This window comes from Pristis pectinata, chromosome 14 (genome assembly GCF_009764475.1).
Source record: "Pristis pectinata isolate sPriPec2 chromosome 14, sPriPec2.1.pri, whole genome shotgun sequence".
NCBI lineage: Eukaryota > Metazoa > Chordata > Chondrichthyes > Rhinopristiformes > Pristidae > Pristis > Pristis pectinata.
In genome coordinates, this window is record NC_067418.1 from 1,159,302 (window position 1) to 1,185,262 (window position 25,961).

Consider the following 25,961-nt stretch of genomic DNA (forward strand, 5'->3'; position numbering starts at 1 on the left):
GCCCCTCCGTTGCACAGAAGCTCCCCACTTGCTTCTTCAAATCCATTACTGTTTCTGGCTCCATTGCCTGTAACAACACCTATGTGACGAATCGTGACTGAAAGCAAGATGTTCAACTCCTGAGAGAAGGGGAAAACATGAAGGACAAAAAAACAACCTGAAGTCAGCCATGGAATGCCACCTACGTTCTCTGACACTGGTTAAGGATGGCCAAGGGAGTTACCACACAAAACATTCAACCAGCCACCATCTCATTTACTGTTTGTGGGAACTTACTATATGTCGTCTTTTCTGAAGAGGCTCTAGCAGTTTCTCTATTCTTGATGGTGGATGTTCATGAGGCATGAGAAATGCCAACTGCTGGCCACTGTTAACTGAAGCCAATATTCCAGGGCCTACAAACACTGACTGGAAAGCTCCTCCAGATTTAAGCAGCAGGGAACAGGAAGTATCAGACACAAGTTGACATGCAGGTGTGACAGGCAATGTGTGATTCAGCACACAACTTCACAGAAGTGAGGAATCAATCATTCACGGCTGAAGAAAGAGCCTGGGCAGTTTTATGACAGGATGTAGCATCTAGGTTATGATTCTCCCGTTGGGACACTGCGATGACCCGTAAGCAGCAGGATGCTACTGCAAACTTGGAGCCGTCTGCCCCTGAAACCCACACTACAGGAGGCAAGTTTAAAGCTCTCTCAAAGTCAAACATGCAGCTCTTGCCACAATGTGGATGTGTGGAAACAAGGGAGGGGCTCTTTGGCAGATACACATTTCAGACATGGTCATCCACAGACTGCAACTTGGCGATGGCCCAGTCTTGCACTTCAGTACTGGATGGCAGTGTCATATGCAAAGGCTCTGTGGGGAAGGACCACAGTCTGGGCTCCTTCCGCTATGGGACACAGAGGGGCTGAGTCTGGTGGGGAAGCCCCTCAAACAATGAAAGGGTGTATCACCCCAGGGAGCCACATGAGTGGCAATGATGCCATGTGTAAAGGAAGTGTTAACAGTACGGAATGTATGGACCAAATGACACTAGAATGGAAAGAGTTTTGCACTGGTTTTGTATAAATACTTTATTATGAATCAAGTTTAGTTTTGAAATAAAAAAAGAACCTTAGAAATATACTGACATCATTCCTATGTTGACCCAAAGGGTACTGTTCATTCCAAGGTTCCTGCACTTCATTCTTCTTCAATGTGACGAGTGTTTCTGCCTTCATCACCCTTCCCAACACTCAGTTCTAGACCTCCGATTGTTAACTGCAGGCAAACCTTTCAACAATTGCTCTCTAAGCTTGTCAGGAAATATCTTAAATCTACACTTCAGTTTCACTGATCAAATACAGCCCAGCTGCAGTTACCAATGCAGACACCAAGGTTCCTATAGTTCGACAAGTGTCCAGGGAATACACGGTGATGCCAGAAGAGCAGGACCTGATTTCGATTATCTTCTTCCATTTCTCGGGTGACTACCAGGGCAGCCCACATCCGGCAACCCCGGGCAATGGCCACTGGCAATCACAAGAAGCACAAGCTGCAGGAAAAGAAACGGAGGCAGAGTGAGAGTGAGAGTGAGAGAGAGGAGTGAGAGGAGAGTGAGAGAGGGGGGAGTGAGAGGGAGGAGTGAGAGAGGAGTGAGAGAGAGGGAGAGAGTCGGGGGGAACAAGTGAACAAATTAGTCCCAGGACTAGGCCACTTGGCCCATCAAGCGTACTCTGTCATTCAGTAAGATCGGGGCTGATTTGATTGAAACCTCAGCTCTGTATTCCCACCACATCAACCTTTCACCCCTTTCTTATCAAGAATCTACCTGCCTCTGCCCTGAAAAGACTCAAAGACACTGCTTCTGCTGCCCTTTGAGGAAAGGAGTTCCAGTGACAAGGGCCCTCTGAGAGAAAAAATTCAGCTCATCTGACACAGGTGGGCAACACCCTTTTTTGAAACAGTGACCCCAATTCTAGATGTTCCCACAGGAGGGAACATCCTCTCCACATCCGCCCTGTCAAGACCCCTCAGGATGTTATATGTTTCCATCGTATCCTCACTGTTCTAAACTCCAATGGATACAAGCCCAGCCTGTCCAGCCTTTCCTCATTAGACAACACACCCAATCCATGTAAGAGTGTAATAAATGAAAAAGAAGCTGGAAATCTGAGGTAAAACCAGCAAATGCTGGGGATAGTCAAGTATATCAGGCAGAATCTGTGGAGAGGAAAACAGTTAATGTTTCTTCCAAACCATTACAGGTGGAAAGGTGAGAAAACGTAAAGTTGGAGGGAGGGGAGAGAGAAAATATCTGTGGTAGGTGGAGACCAAGAGTGCCCAGGTGACACACTTGCCCTGGGTGCCATCGAGATAATCATAACTGATCTGTGTGGAGGAGTGTGCATAGAGTGGGCTGAATTAGAGCAATTAGAGAAAGTAAAACATGCTGGAACAGTGCGCTGCAGAACACAGCAGTTGCTGAAGATCTGAATCTTTAGAATTTTCTTCCTCAACGGATGATGGAAGCAGGGTCTTTGAATATTTTGATACAGAGGTAGAGAGATTCTCAATAAGCATGGAAGTGAATGGTTACTGCAGATACACTGGAATCTGGAGTTAAGATTATAGTCAGATCCGCCACGGTCCTATTGATTGGTGGAACAGGCTCGATAGGCCGAGTGGCCTACTCCTGCTAAGTTGTATGTAATTATATCACGATGTAGCCTTTTATATCCTCTTCACAACTTACATTCCTACCCATCTTTGTGTTTGCAGCAAATTTAGCAGCTATGCTTTGGTCCCTACATCCAAATCATTAACGTACATAGAAGAGACAGAAAGAGAGGTCCAGACAAAAAGATAGAGGGAAAAAAAAGGGAGAAAAATGCAATTAAGAGAGAAAGTGTGTGAGAGAGGAGAGAAACCGAGAGAGCAAGAGAGAAAAGATGGAAAAAGAGATAGAGTGAAGGAAAGATAGAGAGAGGGAGAGTGTGAGAAAGGAAAAGAGGAGAACAAAAGAGAAAGACTGAGAGATGACGTGCAGGGTGCGCGGGCAGGGTGAACACTAATGTGCAGGGTGTGCAGGCAGGGTGAACACCGTGACGTGCAGGGTGCACGGGCAGGGTGAACACTGACGTGCAGGGTGTGCAGGCAGGGTGAACACCGTGACGTGCAGGGTGCGCGGGCAGGGTGAACACCATGACGTGCAGGGTGCGCGGGCAGGGTGAACACTGATGTTCAGGGTGCGCGGGCAGGGTGAACACCAACGTGCAGGGTACGTGGGCAGGGTGAACACCATGACGTGCAGGGTGCGCGGGCAGGGTGAACACTAATGTGCAGGGTGCGCAGGCAGGGCATCTACCAACGAGGGGCTGGAGGTCGTGGGTGCTGCTTTGTACAGATGGTTGATGCAGTGATGGGGGTGAAGTGGATGTTGATGAACAGCATGTACATAGAACATAGAACACTACAGCACAGTACAGACCCTTTGGCCCACGATGTTGTGCCTACATCTTATCCTGCTCTAAGATCTATCTAACCATTCCCTCCCACATAGACCCCCATTTCTCTATCATTCATGTGTCTATCTAAGAGTCTCTTAAATGTCCCTAATATATCTGCCCCCACAACCTCTACCGGCAGTGCGTTCCACACACCCACCACTCTGTGTTTAAAACAAAAACTTACCTCTGACATCCCCCTTATACATTCCTCCAATCACCTTAAAATTATGCCCCCTCGTGTTAGCCATTGTCGCCCTGGGAAAAAGTCTCTGACTGTCCACTCGATCTATGCCTCTTATCATCTTGTACACCTCTATCAAGTCACCTCTCATCCTCCTTCTCTCCAAAGAGAAAAGCCCTAGCTCACTCAACCTATCCTCATAAGACATGTTCTCGAATCCAGGCAACATCCTGGTAAATCTCCTCTGCACCCTCTCTAAAGCTTCCACATCCTTCCTATAATGAGGCGACCAGAATGAACACAATACTCCAAGTGTATCGGGGAGATAGTAGGAGCAGTCCTGCCTGAGGTCTGGCCCACAAGGAGTGTTGTAAAGAGCATTTACCTACTTGATCTGATAGCTCCTGCATCCCCACATGTACTAAATCTATGTAGCAGAGCCTGGTCTCCAATCATCTTTGACTTCCTTGCCATTAGACCAACACCTTGTTCTATCAAGACTACTTGGTAGCCCCATTGAAGGAATTAACACACAAGCACCATCCACTTCTCACAACTGGAGTGGAAGCATGCTTGTCTTTATTAGTTGATGCATTGAGTTCAAGAGTAGGGAAATTGTGTTGCAGCTTTATAAAACTCTGGTTAGGCCACATATGGAGTATTGCATTCAATTCTGGTTGCCTCATTGTAGGAAGGATGTGGGGGCTTTGCAGAGGGTGCAGAAGAGGTTTACCAGGATGCTGCCTGGATTAGAGGCATGTGTCAAGAGAAGACATTGGATAAACTTGGGTTATTTTTTCTGGAGCAGCAGAGGCTTAGGGGAGATCTGATGGAAGTTTATAAGATTATGAGAGGCATAGATAGTGAATCTTTTTGTCAGGGTTGAAATATCTAATACCAGAGGGCATGCATTTAAGATGAGAGGGGGCAGGTTCAAAGGAGGTGTGCAGGGGCAAGTTTTTTTTTACACAGAGACTGGTGGGTGCCTGGAATGTGCTGCCTGGGGTGGTGGTGGAGGCAGATACGATAGAGGCGGTTAAGAGGCTGTTAGATGGGCTCATGAATGTGCAGGGAATGGAGGGATATGGACATTGTGTAGGCAGAAGGGATTTGTTTTGTAGGTTTTTAATTATGGGTTTAATTAGTTTGGCACAACATCATGGGCTGAAAGGCCTGCTCCTGAGCTTATGTTCTACATAAGCCACCCTTGATGCCAGAAGACCCCATAGCCTGTTACTGAAGATGCTAACTTAGTTAGAGAAACACTTGCACTAAAGAGGCAGAGCAGAATTTCAGACACCTGTTCTGAGCTTTATGTATGAGTGTGCACAATATAAATACAAGACAATTAACAACTTTAATGCAAAAAAACAAACTGCTGGAGGAATTCAGTGGATCAGGCAGCATCTGGGGAGGGACATGGTCAGTTGATATTTCAGGTCGAGACCCCTCATCTGGACAATTTTAATGCTTTTGCGATCTATGAAACTGTTCTAAACACATGTATTGCTTAATTGAGATTAAGTAAACCAACATATATTTTGTTTCATAAAATATTGTTAAATAGGCTTCATCTGATTAATAACAACAGACTTTCTGAAAGAATCAAACTTGGATGATAAAGTACGTGGAAAACTAAGACACCGTAGCGACACCGTGTTGTAACCCAGTTTGATTTATCAGCCTATGGTTACCTGCTCATCAGAATTCACAATCCCCAAAGAGGCAGGTGAGTCACGGCCATCCCCAGAAGCCACGTCTTCTCCTTCTCACCGGTACTGGAGGGAATTCTACTCACAAGACTTATATTGGATGTGATGAAATTGAGCAAGCTGTGGTTTCTTGGTGGGATAATACTAGCCCTCTAATCGGGAGACTAGAAGCAGCTTGTGTTTTGCATTTTCCCCAAGTGGTTAAGAATAGTCGATCCGTACTCATAGGCAGCTGCTCACACAGCTACCGATGCTGCACCAGACAATGTCTTCATGCATTATGCAAACAGACACAAACAAAGCACAGGATTGATCAGCCTGTCCATTGTCCTTCCAGGTCTACTTCTCTTCTTAGGCAGGCCCGAGTCTGGCGTTGGGCAAGTGAATGATGTGGCCCGCCCAATGTAGCTGACCGAAAGTAACTGGGGCCTCAACGCTGAGGATGTCCATGTTGACACGAGAGATTCTGCAGATGCTGGAGTTTGGAACAACGCAAACAAAATGCTGGAGGAACTCAGCAGGTCAGGCAGCATCTATGGAGGGAAATAAACAGTCGACGTTTCGGGTCGAGACCCTTTATCAATGTCGAGGTTGGTTCATTTATCCTCCCAGTGCACTTGGATTTAGCACAGATACCATTAGTGATATTTTTCTAGTGGCCTCAGGTCTAGGTCTCAGAAGCAAATAGGAGGGCAGGAACAATGGCTACCGCTGATACCTTTATACTGACCACAGGCCATCGAGCGGCTGATCTTCCCTGTCTTCCTCTTCTTCTGCAGTCCCTCAGGAACAAGGATGTGGGTTCTCAGGCAGCTGTTGAGGCCACTGTGGGAACCACAGACTCTTCTGTTGATGGGGTAGGAGGGGTCTGATGGGACGGGGTGTGGGCATTTTTGTGAGATGGTGTGCTCCTTGTGCCACTGCACATCCGTGTATCCCTGGTGTAAGGTGAAGCCCACAGGCACTGCAGATTTACATGAGGGAAAGATCATTTTAAAAACTGCCGGAGGGCCCCAAGAAGGCAGGAGTTGCAGCAAATAAGAGCACAAGAGCCTGACTGGAGGAGAAGCAAGCCTCACTAAAACAAATTGCTTGACCATTACCACATCACTGTGGGAACCTGCTTTGTGTACACTGGTGCCATGATCCCTACATTATAACAGTGAGTACACTTTAAAAATGCTTCACTGGTTGTAAAGTGTTTGGGATATCTGAACAGGGCATAAAAGGTGCTACAGGTGAAGTTGGTCCTTTTTTCTAGCCCATCTTCAGAGGTACAGGTTTTGAAGTTTGTTGATTAGTACTGAGGGATGATGGTGTTGAACTTTGTAATCGATAAACAGCAGCCTGACGTACGTTTCGCTGTTGTCCAAAGCCAAGTGCAGAGCTAGTGAGATTGCATCCCCTGTAGACCTGTTGTGGCGGTAGGCAAATTGCAGCGGCTCCAGGTCCTTGCTCAGGCAGGAGTTAATTCTAGCCAGGACCAATCTCTCAAAGCACTACATCGCAGTAGATGTGAGTGCTACCGGGCGATAGTCATTGAGGTAGCTCACCCTGCTCTTCTTGGGCACCAGTGTGATTGATGTCCTTTTGAAGCAGATGGGAACTCGGACCTTCTACTTGAACCTGTTGGAGCCATCGTCACTGCTAACACACCGTTCCACCAGATTGCCCTTGCGAGCAATCGTAATGACAGTAATAACTGGAGGAGTGGGCGGTAAAGGAGTGGAGGCATTTATATCCAGCAGACAGAAAGCTGCTGTCCCAACTGTGGTCCCAATGAGGGTAGGTAACGAACGTCAGGCTGACGAAAGGAGGGGAGCCTTCTGTATCATTCTGTGTTCCCATGGCATTGCTGGGTAGAGGGATACAAAGTCTGACCCAGTAAGTCAAAATATTCAGGGGAGTTGCAGGTGAAGGGAACTATTCACTCAAACTCTGTCATCTGGCTTGTGTGATCTGCCTTGCTCCAGAATCCCAACCGTGTCACTACTAAATAAGTTACACAGCAGTGCCCAATCCATGACGATGAACATCCAAACTTTAGCTCTAGTGACTGCTGCACCATAGAGAAGTGCAGTGTCAGCGACTGGCTGGTTTCAATCCTCGGCCTCCTCCACTGCCAGGAGAAGTCCAAGCACAAACTGGAGGAACAGCACCATCTTGGAACCTTGCAGCCTAATGGCATGAATACTGAACTCTCCCACTTTAAGTAATCCCCACCCCCTTCCCCACACACCCCTCCCCCCCCACCAAGCTTCTTCTCTCCTTCCCCTTCCTAGCCTTTTTCCTTTCCCTCCCTACCTTTGACCCATCCCCCAGTGGATCTGCTCTCCCCTCCTCCCACACCTGCCCATCGCTATCTCTTACCTGCATCTACCTATCACCACCCTGTGCCCACCCCACCTCCCCTCTTTTGTCCACCTATCACTGCTCTGCTTTTCCCTCCTATATATCGGGCTTCCCCTTTTCCTATCTTCAGTCCTGAAGGAGGGTCCTGATCCGAAACGTTGACCGCCTGCTTTTCTCCACGGATGCTGCCTGGCCTGCTGAGTTCCTCCAGCATCATCGTGTTGTTCATCTGGATTCCAGCATCTGCGGTCCTTTGTTTCTCTTCATTCCCTCCTCCCCATTCCTCCTGACACCACCCCCACCCCTCCCTCCCTCCCTCCCTCCCTACAAATACACTCAATTTTAATGCTTCTACATCTGCACGATGCTTCCCAGCTACCCCAGCTACACACGAGTCGGATCAGATGATTTCTATTTCAGCTCATCTATTCTGCTGCCAGGTTCAAGAGCTTTGAATGATGTTCAGAGTTTTATCATAACCTGTGCCTCCTCTGGATAAATATAACTATCCTTTTGTACCAACCGTTCGGTTCTGGCTCGACCTTCAATGAATCCCATCAAAGACAGCCTTCACTCTGCAGCTCTTAATAGTTCATTGTCATGGCAACCTAAGTGTCAATCGTTTTATCTTCCAAAGCTTTGCTGAGGATTGTCATAGAGTCACAAATTTATACAGCACAGAAACGGGCCCTTCAGCCCAACTCGACTATGCCGACCAAGACATCTATCCAAGCCAGTCCCATTTGCCTGTGTTTGGCCCATATCCCTCTAAACCTTTCCTATTCGTGTACCTGTCCAAATATCTTTTAAACGTTGTAACTATACCCGCCTCTACCACTTCCTCTGATAGCCTGTTCCATATATCCACCACCCTGTGTGTGAAAAGCTTGCCCCTCAGGTCCCCTTTAAACCTTTCTCCTCTCACCTTATACCTATGCCTGCTAGTTTTAGACCCCCCTACCCTGGGAAAAAACTGTGACCATTCACCCTATCTACACCCCTCATCATTTTATAAACCTCTATGAGGTCACCCCTCAGCTTCATTCACTCCTTGCCTATCCAATCTTTCCTTATAACTCCAGCCCTCCAGTTCAGGCAATGTCGTTGTGAATCTTTCCTACCCCCTCTCAAGCTTAATCACATCCTTCCTGTAGCGTGGTGGCCAGAACTGCACACAGGATGGCAAGTGTGGTCTCAGCAGTGTTCTGTACAACGTAACATGACATCCCAACTCTTGTACTCATGCCCTGGCTGATGAAGGCAAGTGTGCCATATGCCCTCTTCACCACACTGTCTACCTGTGTTGCCACTTTCAGGGAACTACGTATCTGTACTCCAAGGTCTTGCTCTATAACATTCCCTAGAGCCCCACCATTCACTGTGTATGTCCTGCCCCAGTTTAACTTCCTAAAATGCATCACCTCACATTTGCCTGTGTTAAATTGCATTTATTGTTTCTCTGTCCACTGTCACACTTGATCAGTATTCTGTTGTACCCTCAGACTGCAGCCTCCTTCACTGTCCACCGTGCCATCAGTTTTGGTGTCATCCGCAAACTTACTGATCAGCATTGCCAATGCTACCCTTTGCATTCAAAGGTACTGAGCCCTGGATTGATGCTACTCTGAACCATGCGAATGATGATCTCATTGAGCTTGACAAGGTGGGTGCAGGGACGCTGCTTCACCTGACTAATGTATCTAAAACCAGAGATTACAGTTTCAAAATAAGGGGTTGGCCTTTATAACTGAGATGAACAGAAATGTCTTCACCAGAGGGTAGTGAATCAGGCAGTATCATACTGAAATGTACAATAAACACAAGATGGTTACACTGCTTCTATTTGTTCTCTATTCTAGGCAGTGACATTAGGGAAAAGTCATTTTTATAGCCTCTCAGTTATCACCTGCTCTCTCAGATCTTCTCCACACTGCTGCCTTCATCCTATTCATTGGTTAATTTGCCCCAAAGCTAAACTCGGCCAATTATGACCATCACGATCTTCAGTTAACTCACAATTCCAGAGCTCGTGCTTTCAATCTGATCTCAGATGAACCCTGCCTGCTTCCACACTCCATCTTTACCATGCAGTCTGATTCCAGGGCCTTTCTCCATCCTCAATTCCCTCCATCACTTCAGCCCATCTGGGCTTCAGTGAAGGCTCCAGACTCTGTTCCTTGGACACTGACTCCCACCTTTGGTACCACTGCCAACTCCACCTTTGGTGACATGCAAAACTCATAGGAAACCACCAACAACAGCTTGTAATTGAAATGAGAGAAACTTTCAGTAGTGCCTTGCACAAGATGTGAAACCTCTCTCCATTGACATCATGTCAGTGTTCTTGGGAGAGCTCCATAGAAACTAAGCTCCAGAGTCCATTGAAATAGCAAGATCAACCTTTCTGTCAATAGAGTTATAGAGTCATACAGCATGAAAACAGGCCATTCAGCCCACTGCATCCACACCAACTATTGGGCACCCACCTGTATTAACCCATCTCCCAGCACTTGGCCATAGCCTTCTATGCCTGGGCGACTCCAGTGCTGGTCTACACACTTCCTAACTGCTGTCAGTGACTCTACTTCTACCACTGCCTCAGGTAGTGTGTTCCAGGTACTCCCCATGGTCTGGGTGAAAAAGGTCCCCCTCAGATCCCCTCTAAGTCTCTTACCTCTTACTCTAAATCTTTGTCCCCTAGTTCATCTACCTCTGATCTGGGCAAAAGTTTCTGGCTGTCTATCCTATCTATACCCCTCATAATTTTATATACCTTAAGTCATGTCCCCTCTTAACCTCCTCCTCTCCAGGGAGAACAGTCATAGCCTCTCCAGTCTCTCCTCATAACTGAAACACTCCATCCTAGGCAACCTCCTGATGAATCTCCTCTGCACCCACTCCAGCACTATTTCATCCTTCCTGTAGTATGGGGACCAGAACTGTACACCGTACTCCAGCACTGAGGTCTGACCAATATTTGATAAAGCTGGAGCATAACTTTCCTGCCCCTGCTGTCCTTTAATGCTCCAGCTAATGAAGGCCAGTATCTCACGTTCATTATCTACCTGTGCTGCCATCTTCAAGGATCTCTAGACTTGCATGCCAAGGTCCCTCTGTTCCTCAAATTCCTTAGGACCTTACCATTCATGGTTTTTTGTCCTAGTCTCATCACTACAGCTCCTCACACTTATCAGTATTAAACTCCATCTGCCAATTCTCAGCCCATTCACTAAGTATTGCTTAAGGTTCACAGGGGAACGGATTATTTCAATCCTCAAGAAACTGCAGATGCTGGAATCTGCAGCAAAACCCAAACTGCTGGAGGAACTCAGTGGGTCAAGCAGCATCTGTGGAAGCAAGTGGATAGTCGATGTTTTGGGTCGTGATCCTGCATCAGGACTGAGTATGTAGAGGGTAGGTAGCCAGTACAAGGAGATGAGAGGGAGGGGTGAGGCACAGGCTGGTAGGAGATAGGTGGAATGAGGTGAGCGGGGGGGAGGGGGGAGCGATGGAGCCAGGTGGGGGAGAGGGAGGGGGAGTGTAGAAACAGGCTGTGGGTGATAGGGCCAAACAGATAAGGAAAAAGAAAACGGGCAGATGTTACCAGATGAGGGAGGGGACAGGGAGGGTAGGCTAGGGGAAGTAACCCAGGTGGATAGGTGTGTGGGTGATGGGGAGATGGAAATGGGAAGGGTGATCAAAGGGAGAGAGACCCTGGATGACCGGTGGGAGTGGGAAAGGAACATGGGAGGTGTGGGTTACCTGAGATTGGAAAATTTAACGTTCATATCACTGGATTGTAAGTTGCCCAAGCAGAATGGGAGGTGTTGTTCTTCCAGTTTGGGTTTGGCTTCACTGTAGCAATGGAGAAGGCCAAGGGCAGACAAGTGGGTGTGGCAGTGGGAAGGGCAGCTGAAGTGATGTGTAACCAGAAGCTCGAGATGGCCGCTGTGGAAAGAGCGCAGGTGCTCTGCAAAACAGTCGCCTCGTCTATGCTTGGTCTCACCAAACACAGATTGGAAGAACAGCATCTCATATTGTGCTTGGGTAGTTCATAACTCCTGGTGTGCTCCTCCCACACATACTCACATATCCACTTAGTTACCTCCCTCTGTTCTCCCCTCCCATGCACCTGCCCCACCATCCCCACTACCTGGTTCAATCTGTCCATCATCCCCTCCCCATCTGGTTCCACCTATCACCTACCAGCCTCTATCCCAACCCCTGGTACTTGCTATATACTGGCAACCTTCCCTCTTAGTCCTGATGTGGGGTCCCTGACCTGAAATGTTGACTTACACCCTTTGGTAAATTGGTCTATTATTGTCACATGTACAGTGAAAAACTTGTCTTGCATACCATCCATACAGATCAACTCATTACACAGTGCATTGAGGTAGTACAAGGTAAAACAATAACAGAATACAGAATGAAGTGTCACAGCTACAGAGAAAATGCAGTGCAGGCAGACAATAAGGTGCAAGGTCATAACAAAATAGATTATGAGGTCAAGAGTCCATCTTATTGCACTAGGGGACCGTTCGATAGTCTTATAACAGCGGGATAGAAGCTGTCCTTAAGCCTGATGGTATGTGCTTCAGGCTTTTGTATCTTCTACCCGATGGGAGGGGGGAGAAGAGAGAATGTCCGGGGTGGGAGGGGTCTTTGATTACGGGGGCTGCTTTACCGAAGCAGCGAGAGGTATAGACGGAGTCCATGGAGGGGAGGCTGGTTTTCGTGATGTGCTGAGCTGTGTCCACAACTCTCTGCAATTTCTTGTGGTCACGGACAGAGCAGTTGCCGTACCAAGCCGTGATGCATCCAGATAGGATGCTTTCTATGGTGCATCGGTAAAAATTGGTGAGGGTCAAAGGGGACGTGCCAAATTTCTTCAGCCTCCTGAGGAAGTAGAGGCGCTGGATGAGCTTTCTTGGCCGCGGCATTTACTTGGTTGGACCAGGACAGGCTATTGGTGATCTTCACTCCTAGGAACTTGAAGCTCTCAACCCTCTCGACCTCAGCACCACTGATATTGACAGGGGCATGTGCACCGGCCCGATGCTGCTTGACCTGTTGAGTTCTTCCAGTGTTCTGTTTTTTGTCCCAGATTCCAGCATCTGCAGTCTCTTTTACCTTAGCATTGTTCAGGTTGGTACATATCAGCAATGTGGGAATGGAAAGGACGCGTCCCATTTCATGGGATGCTGGTGCCAGCACTGGGACAGGACAGAGCTATCTTACTCAATGTCAACTGAGCTGATACTGGAGTCTTAGCGGAAAAGAGAACAAGACTATAGAAAGGTTTTTAACCCTATAAAGGTTGGCCAAAGTGTGAAAATCAAACAACCTAAGGAAGTGGAGGGATGGGTTAGTAAGTTTGCGGATGACACAAAGGTGGGATGTGTAGTGAATAGTATAGAGGGCTGTCAGAGGTTACAGTGGGACATAGATAGGATGCAAAGTTGGGCTGAGAAGTGGCAGATGCAGTTCAACCCAGATAAGTGTTTCATTTTAGTAGGTCAAATATGATGGCAGTGTATAGTATTAATGGTAGGACTCTCGGCAGTGTGGCGGATCAGAGGGATCTTGGGTCCGAGTCCATAGGACGCTCAAAGCAGCTGCACAGGTTGACTCTGTGGCTAAGAAGGCATATTGTCCTTCATATATTGTCCTTCATCAATCGGGGAATTGAATTTAGGAGCTGAGAGGTATTGTTGCAGCTATATAGGACCCTGGTCAAACCCCACTTGGAGTACTGTGCTCAGTTCTGGTCGCCTCACTACAGGAAGGATGTGGAAGCCATAGAAAGGGTGCAGAAGAGATTTACAAGGATGCTGCCTGGATTGGGGAGCATGCCTTATGAAAGCAGGTTGAGGGAACTTGGCCTTTTCTCCTTGGAGCAACGGAGGATGAGGGGGGACCTGATAGGGGTGCATAAGATGATGAGAGGCATTGATCGGGTAGATAGTCAGAGGCTTTTCCCCAGGGCTGAAATGGTTGCCACAAGAGGACATAGGTTTAAGGTGCTGGGGAGTAGGTATAGAGGAGATGTTAGGGGTAAGTTTTTTACTCAGAGAGTGGTGAGTGCGTGGAATGGGCTGCCGGCAACGGTGGTGGAGGCGGACATGATATGGTCTTTAAGAGACTTTTGGATAGGTACATGTTGCTGTGAAAAATAGAGGGCTATGGGTAAGCCTAGTAATTTCTAAGGTAGGGACATATTGGGCACAGCTTTGTGGGCCAAAGGGCCTGAATTGTGCTGTAGGTTTTCTATGTTCTATGTTCTAATAAGAAAAATCTGAGGAGATTTCTCATTGATGCTTATCATCAAGACATAGATGAAGAGTAATCACTTGTCTAAATCATTAGAAGAGAAGCTCTGCCCAAGGATTGTTCTCTCATCTGGAAATTTTGCAAGTTCCCAGTCACTGATATCTACATTGGGTCTACACCAGGGGAGGAGTTGCAGTACCCTCCCATCTCTGCAGAAAACCAGCTCTCTGTGAAATGAGCCGGAGGACTGCAGTGCTGCATAGCTCCAACACTGATACTGCCAGCAGTTGCAATTTAATGATTGATTGAATTTAATTTCATTATCTTAGTGTGCAATAACGTTAACAGAAGAATGCCGAAAATTCTTGCTCTTATTTGGTGAACTCATTGCATTAAAACATAAGCACTAACTCAATAAATGGCTTGTGACATTGCATGTTGGCAATGCTGTACTTTACAAGAGTGTACAGCCTGGTTTTCTGCTCAGCTGTAAAAGGGAGGATGAGTAGAGCTGAGTACAGACCAGTGTGGATATAATGAGAAAGGGAAAAAAAATTACTTTTATCTTTGAATAAAAATGTAAGATTAATTGGTAAAGCCTCCTTGTACAGATAAAGTATGTCCATAAGTAACTATGGTCGTATAGTTGGAATACCCTTTCTAATGAGTTTGAATTAATTAATGCATTGTGTTCTTGCAAATGCCTTTCATGTTCCTTGTTGAATTTTATTCCAGGGTTTATAGAGCTTCTGACAAATTACAGTGTATATATCCACAGCAATACGGGAGGTTGGAATCTGAAACAGGGATATCTGAAACATTCCCTCAATCACTCAAGAGTCCCAGGAGTCCATCGACTGAGCTCTTAATGCCTTTCACATTCTTCCTCAATTTGAAAAGACTTAAATATCATAAGGAAAAAAGTAAATAAATGTTTTATAAACTGCTCTCTTTCCTTTGGAGGAACATCCACCTGTGCTTTTTATTCATTAGCCAGATCCAGGCATCATTTACAAGACCAGCATTTATTGACCATCCCTAATTACTCTAAAACTGGACGATTTGTTTGGCTGTTTCCAGGACAGTTAATAGTCAATCACATTAGGTCAGAGAAAGGCAAGGACAGTGAACTTCCTTCCCCAAACCTGCAGCAATCTGTTACTTTCCGGCTCCATTAACGACACCAATGTATTCCTGAGTTTTGTTGGCTCCCTCAAGTATTTCTCCAGTTCCCCTTTACAGGTCCTCCCCAGGTCACGGCAGGGTTCCGTAACCCACACAGCTTGCAAGTTGGAAGTGCCCCCCGAACTGAGTTCCCAGGCAGCAGAAGATGCTCGCAGCCCTGCAGCAGCCGGCAAATCCATCCTGTCTGTCTCCCAAATGCTCGTTCATATGTACGGGCTGTACATAAGTCCAGCGTTCGTAGGGTGGGAGGACTGGTATTGATAAATGTTATTCAATATTTAATTAAGTGAATTTAAATTTCCCAGGGCATTGTGAGTTTGAACACATCTTCAGATCACCAGTCCAAGCCTCTGGATCACTAGTCCAGTAAGGGAATCACTACATTACCGTAATTCCTAAATTAGTTTAAATGATTGTTAATAATACTGAATGAAAACCATCATAACCACTCACAATAACAGTAATGTACTCTTTTTACCTCTGAGGCCCCTGGGTTTTGTTGAAAGCAGAAAGGGTTGCCTTCCAAAGTGAGGGTATTCAGCTTGTTGCACAGAGCTATGTAGTGGATCTGCACAATATCTTCTATGTTGTTCCCTTCCAGGTCGAGGACTTCCAGGTGCTCCAGCATGCTCACTGGGCTAACATCCGAGATGCTGTTGTATGCTAGATACAGCTCCTGCCGCAAAAACAAGAGAACATTAGGAACACAAGGAGGCCATTCAGCGGGATAATCGATAATGCTCAAGACGAGAGGTCATGGCTCTAAGGTTATGGGTGGGAGGTTCAGGGGAGATGTCAGAGGGAGGTTTTTCACCCAGAGAGTGGTTGGTGCATGGAATGCACTGCCTGGGGTGGTGGTGGAGGCAGATACATTGAACAGGTTCAAGAGCTTGTTGGATAGGCATATGGAGGAACGTGAGATAGAGGGATATGCGGGAGGAAGGGGTTAGGTAGTGTGAGGGTGGTCTGATGGACGGCACGACACGGTGGGCCGAAGGGCCTGTTTTGTGCTGTATGGTTCTATGGTTCTATGATAGTGCTATCAAGCAGCACTTGCTTAGCACAACCTGCTCACAGAAGCTCAGTTTGTGTTCCGCCAAAGTCACTCAGCTCCTGACCTTATTGCAGCCTTAGTCCAAACATGGACAAAAGAGCTGAAGTGAGAGTAACTGCTCTTGGCATCAAGGCAGCTTTTGATGGAGTCTGGCATCAAGGAGCCCTGGCTAAACTGGCCAATGGGAATCAGGGGAAAACCCTCCACTGTTTAGAATCATACCCAGCACAAAGGAAGATGGATGTGGTGGGTGGAGGCCAATCATCTCAGCCACAGGACATCTCTGCAGGAGTTCCTCAGGGCAGTGTCCTGGGCCCAACCACCCTCAGCTGCTTCATCAATGACCTTCCTTTGATCATAAAGTCAGAAGTTGGGAAGGTCACTGACAATTGTACAATGTTCAGCACCATTTGCAGCTCCTCAGATAATGAAGCAGTGCCATCCAAATGCGACAAGACCTGGACAATATCAGACCTGGACTGATAGGTGCAAGTAACATTCACACCGCACAAATGCCAGACAATGATGATATCCAACAAGAGAAACATCCAGCCATCACCCCCTGACATTCAGTGCATTACCATCACTGAATTCCCCCACTGTCAATATCCTGGGGTTACTGTTGACCAGAAACTGAACTGGAGTAGCCACATAAACAGTGTGGCTACAACAGCAGGTCAGAGGCTGGGAATCCTGCGGTGAGGAACTCACCTCCTCACTCCTCACAGCCCGCCCACCATCTCCAAGGCTCAGGTCAAGAGTGTGATGGAACACTCTCCACTTGCTTGCTGAGTGCAGATTCAACAATAGTCAAGAAGCTTGATGCCATACAGGACATGGTAGCCCATCCACAACCGTTCACTCACTCCACCACCGACACACAGTAGCAGCAGTTTGTACCATCTACAGGACGCACTGCAGCAACTCACCAAGACTCCTCAGGCAGCACCTTCCAAACCCACCACCTCTACCAGCCAGAAGGACAAAGGCTACAAATGTTGGGACACCACCTCCTCTGGAATGAGCTGCCAGAGGAGGAGGTGGAGGCAAGAACAGTAACAACATTTAAGAGACATTTGGACAGGTGCTGGAATGAGCATAAAAGGAAACAAATAATGCAGAGAAGTGGGATGAGTATAGATAGGCACAATGGTCAGCATAGATGTGGTGGGCTGAAGGGCCTGTTTCTGTGTTGCACAACTCTAGGACTCTCTGAATTTATTTTCAAGTATTTATCCAATGAATTTATTATAGTTATTTGAATTGGTTTAAGATGTTTAAAAGTAGGTAAATTACTAAGCCTGGGCAAAATATATCTTAGGCTGTCAAGAGAGGCAAACTTCTTTGGCTGCAGACTGCATTAAGAATGGGAGTTAATTAAAAGTTTCAAAACTTGATTGATAAATTTTTGTTACTCAGCATGTGGAGCCAAGGTGCCTGACTGAAGCTTGCCATAAGGATCAATCATTCTAATTGAATGACAGAATTTTTTAAATATTAATTAAAGGGATGTGGGCTTCACAGGCTGAGCCAGCATTTAATTGCCTGTTCCTGGTTGCCCATGAGAAGGTGGTGGTGAGCTGCTGCATTGAACTGGCAGAGGTGTCGGAAAACCCACAGTGCTGTAAGGGAGGGTGTTCCAGGACCCTTTGTGTGAAAAATTTACTCCTCAGATCACCTTTAAAACCCCCACTCTCACTTTAGACCTGTGCCTTCTAGTTTTAGAGCCTTCTAGTTTCCCTACCATGGGAAACAAACTGACTATCTACCCTATCAATACCTCTATCATATCACCTCTATCATATTCCCTGGAGTCTCCACCCAACCTATCCAGTCTCTCCTTATACCTCAAGCCCTCCAATCTGGACAACATCCTTGTGAGTCTTTCCTGCACCCTCTCTAGCTTAATCACACCCTTCCTGTAGTGTGGTGACCAGAACTGCACACAGTGCTCCAAGTGCGGCCTAACCAATGATTTGTACAGCTGTAACACGACATCGCAACTCCTGTACTCAATGCATTGGCTGATGAAGGCAAGCGTGTCATACACCTTCTTCACCACCCTATTGCCACTTCCGGGGAATTATGTGCTTATCCCCAGGGCTCTCTGTTCAACAACACTCCCCAGGGCCCTGCCATTCACTGTGTATGCCCTGCCCTGGTTATCTTCCCAAAGTGTATTGCTTCACACTTATCCGAGTTAAATTCCATCTGCCATGCCCTTGCCCACTCTCCCAGTTGATGTGGTTCCTGTTGTAACCTCAGACAACTTTCTTCACTGTCCAGCACACCACCAGTTTTGGTGTCATCTGCAAACTTACTGACCATGCTGCTACATACTCATCCAAATGATTAATATAGCTGACAAACTGGTCACAGGCCTCCCAATCAGAAAAACAACCCTCCACTACCACCCATTCCCTCCTAACACCAAGCCAAATTTGTATCCAATTGGCTATCTCAGCATGGATCCCAGGTGTTCTAACCTTCCTGACCAGATAAGAACCTTGTCAAAGGCCTTGCTATTCAGGTCTGTGGGAAAATGGGACTATAGGGACAGATGAAAAACACGATGATGCTGAAGGAACTCAGCAGGCCAGGCAGCATCCGTGGAGAAAAGCAGGTGGTCAACGTTTTGGGTCAGGACCCTTCTTCAGGACTGAAGATAGGAAAAAGGGAAGCCCGATATATAGGAGGGAAAAGCAGAGCAGTGATAGGTGGACAAAAGAGGGGAGGTGGGGTGGGCACAGGGTGGTGACCAGGTAGTGATAGGCAGGTGCTGGGGAGGGGAGAGCAAATCCACCAGGGGATGGGTCAAAGGTAAAGAGAGAAAGGAAAAAGAGAGATCGGCTAGGAAAGAAGCATGGTTGGGGCTGGGTGGGGGCTTACTTACAATGGGAGAATTCAATGCTCATGCCGTCAGGCTGCAAGGTTCCAAGTCGGAAAACGAGGCGCTGTCCCTCCAGTTTGCGCCTGGAATTCTCCTGGCAGTGGAGGAGGCCGAGGACTGACATATCAGTGATAGTGTGATGTAGGGACACCACTATAGGGGCAGTTCTTTCAAAATGCCAACAAGAGTATGATAGGCCAAATGGACTTCTTTATGCTGTATTGGTCTATGAATTCCCTTAAATTATTTCACTGAACACCATCTTACTTTCTAATCTTGCACCTCAGTCTATTGCTACACTAGCTTGGTAGTGGAATGCTAGTGAAACAGCCCACCCTCCTGTAAGGATTCACAGAGGGGAAAAAAAACTGTAATGGCTTGAAGGCAACTTCCCAAGAGTGGCACCTGAATACAGAGCTAGCTCTGTTGAAAATCAAGAGGAACATTTGTATTTGAACAATCAAAATCTACATTATTAAAGTGATCAGTGTTCAGGGCTAAAGTGAACGGGTTCCAGTTATTCTTGTAAAGACTGGTCTCCAACCTAAGATGTTCAGCCCTGTTTCAGCCCCTTGTAACTCTCTGCACAATGTGCTTAAGAACTCACAATATTCAGGCAGCAAAGATTCTGAAATCCCATTTAAAACACAGAGTTTTATGAACTCAAACATTATAGAATTATAAGAGTATTAAAGCTGAGTGATGGAAGTGCTCAGAGATCAGGCAGTATCTGTGAAGCAACAAATTTAATATTTCAGGTCAATTATCTTCCTTCAGACCTCAGATCAATGACCTGAAATCTTAACTCTGTTTCACTTTCCACAGGTGCTGCCTAATTCCAGTATTTTTTTACTATTTTAGATTTCTCTCATTGGCCGTATTTGGGTTTTACTGTGCAGCAGTTATTCTGGAGTGTCATTTTTTCTTGCTGTTGTACAACACAGAACAGGCCCTTCGGCCCACCAAGATAGTCAAGTCTGCACCAGTTACTTCCCAACCAGTAACTCTGTCATTCCATCTTTCCAATTGGTCCTTACTATTTGCCAATGAACCCTTGCTTCCCAATTTTTATGTCCCCAATCACAATCCAACACAAAATGTTGTCCTTGAAGCAGCAGATATCCATGAGTATCTCTGTTCCACTCTATCACATACTTTCACATATAAAGCATGAAAAATTCATAAAATGTTATTGCAAATTCAAAAACAAAGTGGCCTCAACAACACTGTGTGTTCTAGTGACATGGTAACAGAGCCTGCTGAGGGTCGAAACATCCCAGGCCCTGGGTATAAATAGCTAACCTTACATCCAGTGAATGGGCAAAGATCATTTCCTTTGATGTGAATCAGTGACAAAGAAAATTACCACCTAGGGAGAGAGGAAAAGGGTTAGCCGAATGTTTTCCACAGAGGACAGATGGAGCAGGGAATGCTTTGTGTCAGGAAACTAATGAAGCAAAGACAATTGCATTTTTAATGGAAATCTCTAAAAAGCACTTAAAGAGAAAAATACAAAAATATGAGGAGAGAACAGGAGAGCAAGATTGATTTGCAACTGATCCAGGGCTATGGAGTTAAGGCACAGGAATGATTTTGGATTGACTCATGGATAATGGAAAGCAGCCTGGGCAATAGATTAGCTTTGGACTGACACAGGGATGTGGCAAGCACACGGACAGGGGATGTTGCAGGGGACTGGGCAGCATCAGTAATACCGCAACAAAGCAACAATAAAAGGCAGGGCAGCCACTCTTTCCTCCCTGCACAATTCCATTTGCTTCCTTCCCTTAACAACAGATCTAAACAGTTTGTGGACCTGACCAGTTATAACCGCTACATTTCAGGGTGCACTTTACAAACTAATTACCTTTAAAGAACAGAAAGAAGAAATTCCATCCAAGTCAGTTAGTCCACAGCGAGCCATCCAGAGCACCTGGAGGTTAGTTAATGATGTTCCAAGGTCCCTAAACATTTATACGGAAAGTGGAAAATCAATTACTTTTATTTGACGATTTTCAAGCCGTTGTAACTTAAGTATAATTATGTTAACTTGCAGAAAAACTCTCCATAGTCATTCTGGAGGAGTAATTACTGGAAACTATCCAGGAGAGTTCATACCAGTGTTCTCATTGCTTTACTGAGAGCCAATAAAGACCAAACGAGTGGGCTTTTATAGAAAGCTGCTGATGGTTCAGGATGTCCCAAAGTGTTTTACGGTCAATTCATTAGCTTTGAAGTGTAGGGAACAGTAATAGTACTAACAACATTCAATCACACAACTTCTTTAACCCAAGGGAGACAGACTGAGGTGATTCCACTGTTTACAGAGCTGTCCGGTTAATAGATTAATGAGGGGAGTTAGAAAAAAAGACAAGGCAAACAAAAGGAGATGTAAAAGCTGTGAAATGCAGATCAGAGCTGTGGCTGAGACCTGAAACCAAAAGCAGAGAGCTGGAGGTACCCAGCAGATCTGTCAGTCAGTGTGGAGAGACAGAAAACACACACAGCAGAACCAGTCAGTTTGGATACAAAGAGAAGAACCAAGTTATCTGTAATTATTGAATGCCTAACACTGCAACATGTTCAGATGGAAGCCGAGGTGTTATTGGATCTTGTTGGAACATTGGAGAAGGCTCCAGATGAGTGGAAGTGGGGTGCAGAATTAAAGTGATAGGCATTTGGAAGTTCAGGGACTGAGCTCATGGAGATCGAAGGATTGGGTGTCGAGACTGGGTGATTTTGTGGAGCACCTTTGTTCAGGTTTCACGTGTCCCTTTGTTTTCTCTCTCTCTAACTTCCCTCATTAACTCCACAATTTGTAGACAGCATATAACCATGGCAAGCAGTGCCTCACCTTTACAGAGATAACCCCCCTGTCCTATCCATCCCTCCCCACCCTCTCTGCAATTTAAAGCTAACGTTTTCTTATTTTCCCAGTCCAGATAAAGGTCTTTGACGTGAAATGTTAACACTTTCATAGAGTCATAGAACAATACAGGCCCTTCGGCCCAACCAGTCCATGCCAGCCATGGTGCCCACCCAGCCAGTCCCAATTCCCTGCATCCGGCCTATATCCCTCTATGCCTGCCCCTCCATGTACCTATCCAAGTGCTTCTTCCATGATACCATTGTACCTGCCTCAGCCACTTCCCTCAGATGCTGCTGCTCTGCTGAGTATTTCCAGCACGTTCTGTCTTTACTCTACAAACAGTGAATGACTCGGTTTTCATGATAAATAGTGGTGAGTCCCAGAACCTACTGCTCTTCAAAGAGTCTCACAAGATTGTTCAACTTAACAAATAGATGGTGCTCCAGGACAACTACGAAAAGGTGCTACCTTTGCCGATGAGCATCCCCCAACATTGCAAAGGAAATTTTATGCTCAAGTCTCTGGAGTGGGGTTTAAATCCATAGCACTTGGAATTAATAGTTGACTCACAGGGATGTCAATGTGCTGCATGAAGATAATAAAAAACTAGCTGAACCCATCAATATCACTGAAATCTAGCAGAACGTTAAAGACTTGAGTGCAGTGATAACAGCACTCAGCTTCGCACTGCTGATGTATAGATTATTGTTTTATTAGTTACAATACAAAAAGACAGCCAATCAACATAGAGAAGTTAATTATGGTCTTGTTCTCCCTTCCAACTCACAAGTCACACGTACGTGAAGATAATGGAAAATCAATGGCAACACCAAAAACAATTCCCACGTTGCAATGGAAACTGGAATTAAATAAACACACAGTAACAGTGCACAACAGGACTGCAGCAAGGGGTAACAGGGCTGTCACTGTCTCAGGGTGTTCAAACGATGCAACAATATTTAAGCAGTTTCTCAAAAACCTTTGTCACATGAGAAACTCGCTCTAACGTAACTTAGGTGTCTCAGAATATATGGTGGAACTAGTTTATCTACATGCAGAACTGGTCACTGTGGTGTAAAGCTTGCTGTCTGAAGTACCCAGCAGATCTGTCAAAGCTTGCTGTGTGGCAATCAGACTGCACCATGACAAGTCTATTCAGCAAGTACCAGGGGATCTACACTGACTCAGCACCAAAGGAGGCTCGGCAGCACACCAGCCAGAAATGGACTATATGTCAGTTCTGCTTTCTACCTTTTGGCCAACAACCCTGGAGATTCAGCTGTACAAATACACTCCCTGGTACTTCTTAAATGTGGTGAAGGCTCCTGCCTCCTCTACCCAGATCAGATTCTGACCACCTTCTTTTCTTACCTCTCTCTAATAACTCTATCAATTAACTTAGAACTATGCCTTTTTATAAAGTGATCATATGGGGGTAAGGGAAATAGCTTCTCTGTTCATCCTGTCTAGGCTTCTCGTAATTTGATACATTCAACTTATATGGAAAGATTAGAGAGGAGATCAAGCAAACACTTTTCACCCAGCAAGAAGGGGAAGTGTGCAACTCAATGCCTGAAAGGGTGGTACAGGCAGTGCTGGAAGATGGGATTAGTCTTGACGGGCATGGACATGATGGGTTGAATGGCCTCCTTATTGGCATAATTTTCTATGATTCTAATTAAATTGCTTCTCGTTCTCCCTTGTTCCAAAGAAAACAACCCCAGCACAGAAAATCTCTCCCTCAGAACTATAATTCTCCAGCCCTCCTCTAACTAGTGCCACCATATTTTTCCTGTATTGAGGCGACCAGAACCGTACACAGCTCTTGCTCTAGCTTAACTAACGCCAAATACAGTTCTAGAGTCATAGAATTACACAGCATGGAAGCAGGCCCCCCCACCCCAGTTGATTAAGATCCCATTGTAATCTTAGATAACCTTCATCACTACTATACAACTGATTTTAGTGTCACCTGCAAATGTACTAACCATGTCACCTACGTTCTCATCCAAGTTGTTAATGCAAATGATGGACAACAATGGACCAGTACCAATCCCTTTGGCACACCACTGGTCACAAGACTCCAGTATGGAAAAACAACCCTCCACCACAACTCTCTGTCTCCACTGTTGAGCCAATTTTGTACCCAAATGACTAGCTTGGCTTGGATCCCATGTGATCTAACTTTCCGGACTAGCCTACCATGCAGAACCTTATCATAGGCCTTGCCGACGTCCATGTAGACAATGGCTACCACTACCCTCATCTATCTTCTTGGTCACCTCTTCAAAAACTGAATGAAATTTGTGAGACACAATTCCCCACACACAAAGCCACACTAACTCTCCCCAATCAGTTCTTGCCTTTCCAAATGAGGTAGATCCTGTCCCTCAGAATGCCCTCCAGTAACTGACATTAGGGTTACTGGTCTGTAATTCCTCAAACATGACCTTCCTCTTGCATTTATGCCACAGCCTTTAAAAACAAGAATTCTGTATGCTTTCTTAACCACCTTATCCATTTGTCCTACAACCTTCAGGGATCTGTGGAAGTGCACTCTGAAATCCCTTTGTACCTTTACACTTAAAATATCCCATCATTTATTGAGTCTTCCTTTGCCTCATTCATCCTCCCCAAATGTATCAGAATCACAGAAAATTTATCATAGAATCATAGAACAGTACAGCACAATACAAGCCCTTCGGCCCACAATGTTGTGCTGACCTTTAAAACCTCTCCTAAGACTATCTAACCCCTTCCTCCCACATATCCCTCTGTTTTAAATTCCTTCATATACTTATCTAACAATCTCTTGAACTTGACCAATGTACCTGTCTCCACCACCGCCCCAGGCTGTGCATTCCATGCCCCAACCACTCTCTGGGTGTAAAACTTCCCTCTGATATCTCCCTTGAACTTCCCACCCATTACTTTAAAGCCATGCCCTCTTGTATTGAGCATTGGTGCCCTGGGAAAGAGGCGCTGGCTGTCCACTCTATCTATTCCTCTTAATATTTTGTATACCTCTATCATGTCTCCTCTCATCCTCCTTCTCTCCAAAGAGTAAAGCCTTAGTCTCTACTCATAATGCATACTCTCTAAACCAGGAAGCATCCTGGTAAATCTCCTCTGCACCCTCTCCAATGCCTCCACATCCTTCCTATAATGAGGCGACCAGAACTGGACACAGTACTCTAAGTGTGGTCTAACCAGAGTTTTGTAGAGATGACACAGAAAGGGATGACATGGGCCATCATGTTCACTCCAGTTGAAACAGGGCATTAATATCCGGCCTAATCTCAACCTCCAACGCTAGTTTGCAGCTCTGAAGGTTGTGGCTCTTCAAGTACACCTTGAAGTACTGTGTGGTTATGATGGTTTCTGCCACTACAACACTGTTAGACACTGAGTTTGCAGGATTTAATTCTATTTGACACTTTCGTGTCTACTGATCATCCAATTTTAAATTTTCCTGCCAAATTGGACAATTAGACGTTTTTCACATTATGCTTCTTTTGTCAGAACTATGCTCAGTCACTGCGATTTTTGTCAGAACTATGCTCAGTCACCACGACTTGCTGTTTCTCACTGTGCGATCTGTTTTCTGAATTGTTGTAAATTGCATTGCACAATCACCAGCAAACATCCCTACTCCAGTTTTCATGACATCTGTTCATGGGATGTTTCCAGCAACACCAGTATTTACCAAACATCTCTAATTGTCTCTGAACTGAAGAGGTAATTAGAGTAAACCACTTCACGGGTCTGGAGCCCCACAAGGTCCAGATTGGGTAAGGATGGCAGATTTACTTCAGTGAAGATGGATTTTTACGAATGTTTGATAGTTTTGTGGTTACCTTATTGGAACTAGCTTTAACTCCAGATGACTTTAGTACTTGAGTTTAAATTCTTGCGCTTCCACACATGAAAACACAATAAACAGGAGTTTAT

General features: G+C 45.8%; 1 protein-coding gene across 1 annotated transcript in view; it reads right to left on the bottom strand.

Annotated features, from left to right (window-relative positions):
- The window catches only part of lrrc56 (leucine rich repeat containing 56), a 48,263-nt gene extending 27,150 nt beyond the window's left edge, over positions 1–21,113 (bottom strand). Inside the window, exons 1-2 of the mRNA XM_052029656.1 lie at positions 21,009–21,113; positions 15,676–15,873 (exon numbers count right to left, since the gene is read on the bottom strand). Of these exons, the coding sequence (XP_051885616.1) occupies positions 15,676–15,873; positions 21,009–21,113 (303 nt within the window). The remainder of the gene's footprint in view (positions 1–15,675; positions 15,874–21,008) is intronic.
- Between the last annotated feature and the right edge of the window lie 4,848 nt (positions 21,114–25,961).